The sequence below is a fragment of the Podarcis tiliguerta genome (assembly GCF_965153285.1).
Source record: "Podarcis tiliguerta genome assembly, chromosome: 9".
NCBI classification, from domain to species: Eukaryota; Metazoa; Chordata; class Lepidosauria; order Squamata; family Lacertidae; genus Podarcis; species Podarcis tiliguerta.
The window spans coordinates 4222602-4233544 of NC_139542.1; the positions used below are offsets into that span (position 1 = coordinate 4222602).

Here is a 10943-nt window from a genome sequence, read left to right on the forward strand (position 1 = left end):
CGTGGCCACGGTTTAGCTCAGGCATAGGCAAACTTGGCCCTCCAGATGTTTTGAGACTACAATTCCCATCATCCCTGACCACTGGTCCCATTACGTTTCCAAGCACAATTCAAAGTGTTGGTGCTGACCTTTAAAGCCCTAAACGGCCTCGGTCCTGTAAACCTGAAGGAGCGTCTCCACCTCCATCGTTCAGCCCAGACACTGAGATCCAGTGCCGAGGGCCTTCTGGCGGTTCCCTCATTGCGAGAAGTGAGGTTACAGGGAACCAGACAGAGGGCCTTCTTGGTAGTGACACCCACCCTCTGGAACACCCTCCCTTGAGATGTGAAGGAAATAAGCAGCTATCCTATCTTTAAAAGACATCTGAAGGCAGCCCTGTACAGGGAAGTTTTTAATATCTAATGCTGTACTGTTTTTAACATTTGATTGGGAGCCGCCCAGAGTGCCTGGGGAAACTCAGCCGGATGGGCGGGGTATAAATAATAACTTATTATTATTATTATTATTTGCTAGGGATGATGGGAGTTGTAGTCCCAAAATATCTGGAGGGCCGAGTTTAACTGTTGGAGGAAGGGTGCTAGAAATCGCATGTTGGAAGAGTGCTGCTTTGCTGGGGTCCTGCTTGTGGGGTTCCCAGAGGCATCTGTTTGCCCACTGGCCTAGATGGGCCTTTGGCTTAGTCAATTAGAGCTGCTCACAGGCTATCTTGAAAGGTGTAAAACACCTTTCTGCTGGATTGTGCACCACGGGTAGGACTAGTGATGTTAAATTCTCGAGAATAATCTTTTGGAGTATATTCTCAAGAATATACTTGATTAATGAGAATATTAGTGAATTTTCATTTAAATTGGGAGAATATTCATTATAATGCATTGAAAATGATATAATTAGTTAATACACATGTTTATTCATGGGTAAACTTGTTCAGATGGCAACCAAAAACTTTACAGATACTTTTATTCAATGGGGTAATGCAGTGAATTCACATTCTTTGATTTTTTTGCACCAAACTTGAAATTGAAAATTCAACGTGAATGACTCGGGTTGATCACTAAGCCTGCCACTAACCCGTATATTTACCATCAACTTTGAATTCTAATTATGTTGTGTATGTATGAAATGTAGCTTTTAAAGTAAAAGGAATATATAAAAAAAACCTCAGGTCCGCTACTTGAGTATGTTCTTATTAAATGAAGCATATCTACATGGTACAGTATGTTCAGTGCAACTCTAATGAAATCAATATAAAGTTTAAAACAAAGGCTATTATTTCCAGAAAATAAAACACAAATAATCAGTAATGATAAGTTTCATAACATCAGAAATGCAAATTACTATCTGCTTAGACAAGTCACACAACGTATTTAAATTATAAGTGATAAATTGTCACAAGAAAAAAAATTATTTAAAAAAATAGGCTTTAAGTAACAAGTCTCAAATGTTTATAAATTTATATTGACTCCTCAAACATTATTCATTTCTTACCCTGGCAATATCGCAGCTTGACTTATTTACTAGATTTTTTTAAATGTGGGTTGTAAAACCGGTTCTTACATTAGAATTTACAGTTTGTGGAGAATATTCTTTGGAGAATTTTCTTGCAGAGAATATTCTCATTCTCAAGAATATTTTCCGGAGAATATTCTCACCTCATCACAAGGTAAGACCTGTCTCTTAATCTTCAATGGCACCCTAAATTATCTCCCTGGGGCACACATCTTGCCTTGTTCTTCAGTTAGGCTAGCACTGGAGATCTCTCCTGTGGGAGCAAGAGTTACAGGAACAGAAATCTTTCCAGCTTTGGCTATACATACATTTTTAGCCAGGGTATTTTAATGCCCAAAGAATAGGGATTTGTTTATGGTATGTAGTAAAGCCTGATCTTCTGTTCCGCAGTAAACTGCTTTGACTTCGTTTGTTTATTAATGGCAGTTTTCCAAATATGTATTATGTGCATTGGAGGGAGGGATCAGACAGATGATCGGGTTACTGGGTTGTGGGGACAGATGAAGTGGTGAGAACGTAATCACCGAGGGACACATCCTGTCTTTATTCCAAATGAGCTGTTTGTTTTACTCTTCTCTGCAATATTTATCAGATCCCCCCCAGGGAATGTTCAAGCAGATAACTCTTCTTTCTTTCTAACAAGCTCATTCCTTTAACTGCTAAAGGGGATTTGATAGATACTTCATTTTTGGAGCTGGGAATCGGGGGGTGTATTTTAAGGAACGCGCTGGGAGTGATTCACAGCCGTTCTCCTGCGTAAGCGTAATTACTCTTTATTCTGCTTCTGCAACCGTTCAACCATCATTTTGCTTTTCCTGCAATCTTTACCAAGTTCCTTGCCGTCACTCCTTTCTCTTGGGCAGGGGGCCTTGGGAGACGTCGGAGCTTGAAGCACAGCTCTCTCTGCACATCTGTCCTGTGCGATGAACCACCAGGGCTCTCTCTGACTTAGAGCATCTTCTCACTAGGACAAACTATAAAAGCTTTCTGGAAAAGGCTGGGAATTAATCTAGGCAACACTAAGCCTTTCCTAGCTTGGACTCCTTGGCTGTCCTCCCAGGTCTGCCTTCCACCTTGACTGCTGACTCCTGGCTCCCACTGGACAGCTGCTAACAGCTCTCCTCTAACAGCTGGAATCCTGGCTGTTGCTAGAGCCCCGAGAAGCAACTGTAGCTGTCTTTAAGGGGCCCTGTTAGGATATAGTTCCGTTCCACCTTAAAAGGAACAAGCATGCCTGTTGTGTGTCACATGCCTGTTTACTTTCAGCACAGTTCTGCTGGGAACTTCCGTTTGTATATTGCTTTTGCCTATACTGCTGTTTTGCTGGACACGAAGGGAAGCAGACATGTTTTTCCTTTGTTCCTGAACTATGCTGAATAGGGACACGGGTGGCACTGTGAGTCAAACCACTGAGCCTAGGACTTGCCGATCAGAAGGTCGGCGGTTCGAATCCCTGCGGCAGGGTGAGCTCCCGTTGCTTGGTCCCTGCTCCTGCCAACCTAGCAGTTCGAAAGCATGTCAAACTGCAAGTAGATAAATAGGTACCGCTCCGGTGGGGAGATAAACGGCGTTTCCGTGCACTGCTCTGGTTCGCCAGAAGCGGCTTAGTCAAGCTGGCCACATGACCCAGAAGCTGTACGCCGACTCCCTCGGCCTATAAAGCGAGATGAGCGCCGCAACCCCAGAGTTGGCCACGACTGGACCTAATGGTCAGGGGTCCCTTTACCTTTACCTTTATGCTGAATAAACACCTGTAAATAATGCTTACACATGTCTCTGTCCGCCACTTCTGTTGTGAAGATTTATTCACTCTGCTGATATGTTCAGAAACTGAGCACGCTCTTATCAGAGGCTGGAGTCGCTGATTGATGCTGTTCCGGGAACCGGAGTTCACCCAGCTGCCGGCTGATGGCTGGAGACAGCTGGGGGCCTGCCAAATGCCCCCATCTCCCCGGACGCATCCCAACAGGTCCATGGGCTTAGGAACCTTGCCCATCCTGATTAAAAACCAACACTCTTTGAAATGTTCAGCTCTTGTGGGTGGAGGATGGCAGTTCAGGTCCAGTCCCTGGCTAGAAATCCTGTAAATCCCAGGTTTCAGTCCTGTTACAGCCCTGATTTCTGGTGGCTACTTTACAGTAAATGAGCCAAATAAGGAATTCTGTAAAATGGTCTGGAGCCATTTCTTAGAGCAGGACAACCCTTGCCACTCTTCTTTGTCATATGCTTAGTGTCTTGTTTCTGTGAGGCTAGCAAGCCCGATCAGTTGGAAAACCACAACTGATCGAGGTCAGTTGTTGCAATTTGAGCCCGCAGCAGAACCTGAATCTGGGATTTGTCAGAAAAGCTTTCAGCCTGGCACTGGCCAAAGGGAGTAACTGAAAGAAGAGCAGTCAGGCTCAAAAGAGTCTTTTAATCAGTTTTAGGCTTCAGCAGATCATCTGAGATCCAGCAGGTCAGGTCTGTGTTTCGGACCCGAGTACCAAAGAGATTACCTTGGCTCTTTTAAGCTCCCTCTTTCTTCTCCATATAACCCTGCACTCACTCAGCAGGGCAATGGCTGATTCATTTGGGACTGATTTCTTTAGAGTAATCCCTTCATTTTATTTCTGCTCTCTTAGCATCTATGAGCAGCTGCCTGAGGTGCGAAAAAGACGGGAAGAAGAAAAGAGAAAATCCGACTATTCTACAAATCGTTTGAAGGCTCAGCTTTATAAAATGGTAGGTGCTTTGATTTGGTTTAATATGTGTACTGCTTTTCCAACAGCTAATGTCGAGCTCAAAGCGGCACGCAGTAATCACGGTAGAATTAAATCAACAATCAAACGCAGTAGCATATAAATAAAGCAAACAACAGCTGCAAGTCAATTAATACAATTCATTAAAGTCATAGTAACTCATTGTAGTGCTGAGATACTTTCTCCCAGCCCCCACTTGTTTCCACAACAGCCCAGTCTTCTCTGAGTGTCCTTTGGAGAGCAAGAGAGTTAAGGAAGTTCATTGCATTGGGATAAACAGAATTTCCCCAGTGATCAGATGGTCACAATGAAATGTTTCCTACAGTTTCCATCTAAACTACCGTATTTTTTGCTCTATAAGACTCACTTTTTCCCCTCCCAAAAAGTAAGGGGAAATGTGTGTGCGTCTTATGGAGCGAATACAGGCTGCGCAGCTATCCCAGGAGCCAGAACAGCAAGAGGGATTGCTGCTTTCACTGCGCAGCGATCCCTCTTGCTGTTCTGGCTTCTGAGATTCAGAATATTATTTTTTCTTGTTTTCCTCCTCCAAAAACTAGGTGAGTCTTATAGAGCGATAAATATGGTACTTGCCTTGCTGCCCAGATTAGCTCCATGCATCAAATATGATGACCTTCCCCCTGCCCCAGTCCCTAAAATCTGTAGAGACAGCAAAAGCAGCCACAGCAAATTTGTTGGAAGGAAGCGTGCTCTTGTTCTGGGGGCCACTGTGAGATCCAAATGGGCCGCAGGCTCTTCTTATGTTCAGACTTCACCTGATTCAGTTTTTCAGTGGGGAAACGGGAGTTTTGGCAGACAAGAGGCTCTCTTGCAGTGCCCTGACTTATCCTCAGCAACCACACTTTTCAACCCTCCATATACCGCCCGGGTCAACAAAACAAGCACTCATTTAAAAGGTGATGTTGCCTGGGAGGGGCAGAGTGAGGGAAAATGCCCAGGTATGCTGCTGCCATGCGCCAATGCAATCAGGAATGCCTGGCTTCTGCACATGAATAAGTGCCATTGCTGCCTCCTGAGTTGAACCGGTTGTCAGTGCCATCTGTATAAAGGGACGCAGGTGGTGCTGTGAGTTAAACCACATAGCCTAGGGCTTGCCAATCAGAAGGTCGGCGGTTCGAATCCCCACGATGGGGTGAGCTCCCGTTGCTCTGTCCCAGCTCCTGCCAACCTAGCAGTTCGAAATCACACCAGTGCAAATAAATAAATAGGTACCGCTGTGGCGGGAAGGTAAACGGTGTTTCCGTGAGCTCTGGTTTCCGTCATGGTGTTCCGTTGCACCAGAAGCGCTTTAGTCCTGCTGGCCACATGACCCGGAAAGCTGTCTGTGGACAAACGCCGGCTCCCTCGACCTGAAAGCAAGATGAGCACCCCAACCTCACAGTCGCCTTTCACTGGACTTAACCATCCAGTGCCATCTACTCCGGCAACAGCTCTCTTTAAGATCCCCAGCTGAAGCCTTTTCTGACTCTCCTACCTAAAACAATTTGAACGATTCTGGGATTGAACCTAGTTCTTATAACATGTGCTCTACCACTGAACGACATATTTCCCTTTAAACATTTGAAGCTGCAGTACAAGGAATGTGGACATTGGTCCACCTAGTCCACTCTTCTCTGGCAGGTGGTGGCTCTGCTAAGGGCTTGGGGGCAGAGGTTCTCCCCCCCCCCCCAGTCCTACTACCTTTTAACTGAAGTCATCAGAGATTGAACCGGAGACCTTCAGCCTGCTAAACCTGCAGCCTTTCCAGGCTTTAAATAGAAAATACTAATACTACTACTAATAATAATAAATAATTTTATTTATACCCCGCCCTCCCCAGCCAAGACCAGGCTCAGGGCAGCTAACACCAAATATAAAAACAATTCATTGAAATACAGCTTAAAAAACAAGATTAAAATACAACATAAAAACATTAAAATGCGGCCTCATTTCAGTGGAAACTCAAATCAAAAACTTTTGGGGGGATGAAAACATCAAGTCTTCACCAAGGCTAACTATCCAGACTGGTCCTACGTGGGCCAGAAAAAAGGAAGTTAGAATATTTATTTTAAAAATAAAAAAGGAGGGGCAGGGTTGGGATCTCTTATATCAGGGGGTGTCAAGCCAGTGGGGCCCCCAGTTGTCATTAGATTACAGTTTCCTTCATCCCTGTCCATTGGCCATGCTGACTGCTGGGCCAATGGGAATTGGAGCACAACAACATCCAGAGAACCTTCCACAGAAACCTGCCCTATAGGTTTGCATTGACGGCATTTGATACCCCATTTTCTCCACCCAGGTAGATTCCTAAAGTAGCTCGGAGGGCAAGAAGCCATAATGGATCTTGTAGGGACAAGGTTCCTGGAGGAAGCTTTTCTCACGGCCTGGGATTTAATGATCCATTCAGCAAAGCGGCTGCATGTTAACTGTTCCCGTACATAAAATGCAATTTGCAACGCAGAAAAGGTCCATAAATGCTCGTCGTAAGCATCACGGTAGCTGGAAATCCCTCACTTTTATGAAATCGCATTATGGGCCCCCATAAATGCAAGTTTTTCACTGCGATTTAATACAAACAAAATAAAAACGGCATTGTTGACCTTCTTGCCTCTGCTGCTGGCACAGGGAGTGGACTGGGAAGAATGTCAAAGCAGAACTGATTTAACTTTCTTTGCTGTTTGCTTGCTTGTGTGTGTGTGTGTGTGTGTGTGTTTGGTTTTGGGAGGGAGAATTGAGGTCGTTATGTAAGAGTGCTGTGAATATTTAATTACTAATTAATTTATAAATTTCAATGCAGCCCTTTGTCCAGTGATCACAAGGCAGTTTACAATATAATCACAGGGCGGTTTGCAAATAACATTAAGGAAAGCCCATGACAGTAAGAGCTGTTTGACAGTGGAATTTGCTGCCAAGGAGTGTGGTGGAGTCTCCTTCTTGGAGGTCTTTAAGCAGAGGCTTGACAACCATATGTCAGGAGTACTCTGGTGGTGTTTCCTGCTTGGCAGGGGGTTGGACTCGATGGCCCTTGTGGTCTCTCCCAACTCTATGATTCTATGATTCTTCCCATTGCACGTGAAGTCCTCCCACAAGCCAGAAGCTCAGTGAACACAACAGAGTGCAGGTGAAGCTCTAAATCAAGTCATTACTAAATCCTGACCAGGTGTGCGCCCTGGACTAAAATATTCTATATCCAGTGGAGTTACACCCACCAGAACAATGCTGTGAATTTTGTAAATAAAAAAAGACCAGCCTTTATCAACAGAACCCCCGTTTAAAGTAAAGTGGCATAAGACCGTCTCGTTAAGAACCGACATTTGCAAGGAATCAGTCTTTTAATGTGGCAGGTGACTCCCTGCATGTTAACATCAAGCAGGTGTTTTTGCAGCACTATTATTATTATTTTGACACCACCAAAAAAGGATTCTGTTTCGGCAAGCCATGGTAAACCACCAAAGTTGGAAAAACAAGGAGAAAAATATAGTTGTGAATTTGACTTTTCGCCACAGGGCGGCACTGCAGTAAACATAATGAAATGGCCACAGATGCAAAGCCTGTGCCTCCCACCGTGGCAATGAGGGCCAGCAATTCATAGCTTTTAAAAAAACCAAATTATTCTAGGGCAGCACAAGCCAAAACGACTCTTTGGACCCTGGCCTTTTTTGTTGACTGTGTTTTAACCGCTTTGATAATTTCTCCAAAAGCTAGCTGTCAATGCTGCCAGAGGTGGTATGCTTCTGAATACAATTTTTTGGGAATTGTGATGGTCCCGTGGGTTACCCGAGAGGCGAGGTCCAAGTCTGGTCCGTGGTCAAAGGTGCAATGGGGAGGCAGTCCGTAGTAGCTGAAGCTGGGTGCAGGGCAGGGAGTTGGGTGAAGTCAGGAACAGGCTTGCAAGCAGGGAGCCAGGGCAGGTCAGGAGCTCCGGCACGAAAGCAGGACAGGGTTCAGGCAGGAACTAGCCACCAACAATGTTCCTCCTGCGACTTGGGACTGGGGCTGGCCGGCTTTTATCTGCCCCGAGGCATAGGGCGGCCCCGATCCTTAGGTGACTCGCCTCTTCTGGCCTGGAGGCGAGCACTCCTCCTGCAGGAACTTAGTTCCCTCTGCCTCTCTGCCCTGAGCCTTTGCAGCTCAGGAGAGGCTGGAGGGTGACCGGACCCAGAGGCAACCTCCTCTTCCCCTGATGGGGCTGAGAGTGGAGCACCTGCAGGCAATGGGTCCTCCATCACCTCAGGAGCCAGAGCAGACTCAGCTGGTGCCTGCACCTGAGGATCCAGCACAGGTGAGGACCCTTCAGGCTCATGCCCCAGCCCCGGCTCAGCTGGTTCTGGAGGTGAGGACTCCTGTGCAGGCTGGGATCCCTCAGGTTCAGCATCCGAGTCCGAATCCCAGGCCATCACAGGAATCACAATTGGGAGAGTGTTGTTGCTTTCAGGTCCTGCTTGCAGGCCTTCCCATAGACATCTGGTTAGCTGCTGTGAGAGCAGGATGCTGGGCTAGAAGGATTTTTGGACTGAACCAGAAGCCAGGCTCTTGTCACCACGTCCAGCAGCTCCACCTGGTACGCAGACTGAGACCCTACCTGCCCACGGACTGTCTCACCAGGGTGGTGCATGCTCTAGTTATCTCCTGCTTGGACTACTGCAATGCGCTCTACGTGGGGCCACCTCTGAAGGTGACCCGGAAACTACAACTAATCCAGAATGCGGCAGCTAGACTGGTGACTGGGAGTGGCTGCTGGGACCACTTAACACCGGTCTTGAAAGACCTACATTGGCTCCCAGTACGTTTCCGAGCACAATTCAAAGTGTTGGTGCTGACCTTGAAAGCCCTAAACGGCCTCTCCCCAGTATACCTGAAGGAGCGTCTCCACCCCTATCGTTCAGCCCGGACACTGAGGTCCAGCGCTGAGGGCCTTCTGGCGGTTCCCTCATTGCAAGAAGCAAAGCTACAGGGAACCAGGCAGAGGGCCTTTTCGGTCATGGCGCCCACCCCATGGAATACCCTCCCATCAGATGTCAAAGCGATAAACAATTACCAGACTTTTAGAAGACATCTTAAGGCAGCCCTGTTCAGGGAAGTTTTTAATGTGTGACATCTTAGTGTATTTTTGGTCTCTGTGGAAGCCGCCCAGAGTGGCTGGGGAAACCCAGCCAGATGGGCGGGGTACAAATAATAAATCATTATTATTATTATTATTATTATTTCCTGTGCTACACCTTTTTTCTGCACTCTCCCGTCCTCTCAAGGCTTCCGTTTCCACGGCTCAGGATGGATGGGCAGAGGATGGATGCTTTGTGACAGTAGGAGGTTTGCCCTCTCTGCATGGGTATCATTATGGCACCGCAGTGATGATAAGGCTAACAGATTTCTCGTTTTCTTTCTCTGCAGAAAGTCACCAACCATATTTTGGGAAGAAAAGTACCTTGGGAGTGATGTCGAAAACAAGCAAGCCACCTTTTTTTTCAATAAAACCTATCACACCTACTGAATATTTCACCACCTTCCCTGTTTGAGATGAAAAGTGTGTGAATAGATTACTTGGGTGGTTTTCCAATTATGCAAAAGAGGTTTCATTAATGTTAATTAGTATTTTGAGGTGTCCTTCCTAGCATAATCTGATTGCTTCTAAATATTTTGAATCTCACGAGGATTAAAAACTGGTTTTCGATAAATAATTGACTTTTAGTAGTGTGCATTTACTCTCCGAAATCATAGTAGCTTAGAATTAATTTATCAGAACAATGCAATCAGTGGGTTTTGTTTGTTTGTATATGTGTGTGTGTGTTTATTTATTTGATACTTGAATTTTGGGGTGTTTTGTACTTTTTTATAGTTGAGTTGCTCCCCTGTATCTTTGTTTTTCTACTACTGAAAAAATTAAATATCTGAAGACTCTGACTTCCAGTACTTCTACTTCTCGTTTTCTTTTGGTGTTGCTCATGTGAGGGTATACAGAAGAAGAAGAAGAAGAGGAGTTTGGATTTGATATCCCGCTTTATCGCTACCCAAAGGAGTCTCAAAGCGGCTAACATTCTCCTTTCCCTTCCTCCCCCACAACAAACACTCTGTGAGGTGAGTGGGGCTGAGAGACTTCAAAGAAGTGTGACTGGCCCAAGGTCACCCAGCAGCTGCATGTGGAGGAGCGGAGACACGAACCAGGTTCCCCAGATTACGAGACTACCGCTCTTAACCACTACACCACACTGGCTCACCTAACAGGGTGTTAGGAGAGGGGTAGTACTTCTGGCGGGGCACATGTCATGCTCCTTCTGGGGTAGTCTGTTGACCTTTGGTCCCCACTCTGCACTCAGCTCTTACCTGTGGCTCCTAGAAACTGCCAGCATACTACAGCAGCCACACCTAGGGAACGGCTTCGACTGGCCGGCTAAAGCAGGTGATGGGAGCTGATGGCTCTCAAACCCTCTGTGTGAGTCAGGGGCTTCCCCTGTATGAAGACAGGCTTCTGTAGTTTGAGCGGATGAGACCAATAGTGGGTTCCATGGCTAAGAAGGGAGTTTGTAGAGGGAAGCATGGGGCAGGTGAGGCTTGTCAGCCTGGGAAGGGAGCCCATCTAGGAGAAGGAAAACTCTGAACCTAAACCTCCGTTGCCTTGCAGGATATCTTTGGAAGGAGAAAAGATCAAGGGTTAAGCCCTGCATGATGAGAGGCAGGACTGAAATTTGGATATGCTTCGAAGTT

At 46.1% G+C, this 10943-nt stretch overlaps 1 protein-coding gene across 1 annotated transcript in view; it reads left to right on the forward strand.

The window, feature by feature from the left end:
- ALMS1 (ALMS1 centrosome and basal body associated protein) overlaps positions 1-10140 on the forward strand; it is a 75728-nt gene extending 65588 nt beyond the window's left edge. The window contains exons 18-19 of the mRNA XM_083398107.1: positions 4128-4227; positions 9633-10140. Coding sequence (XP_083254233.1) covers positions 4128-4227; positions 9633-9677 — 145 coding nt within the window. The 3' untranslated portion in view covers positions 9678-10140. The remainder of the gene's footprint in view (positions 1-4127; positions 4228-9632) is intronic.
- Positions 10141-10943: the final 803 nt, after the last annotated feature.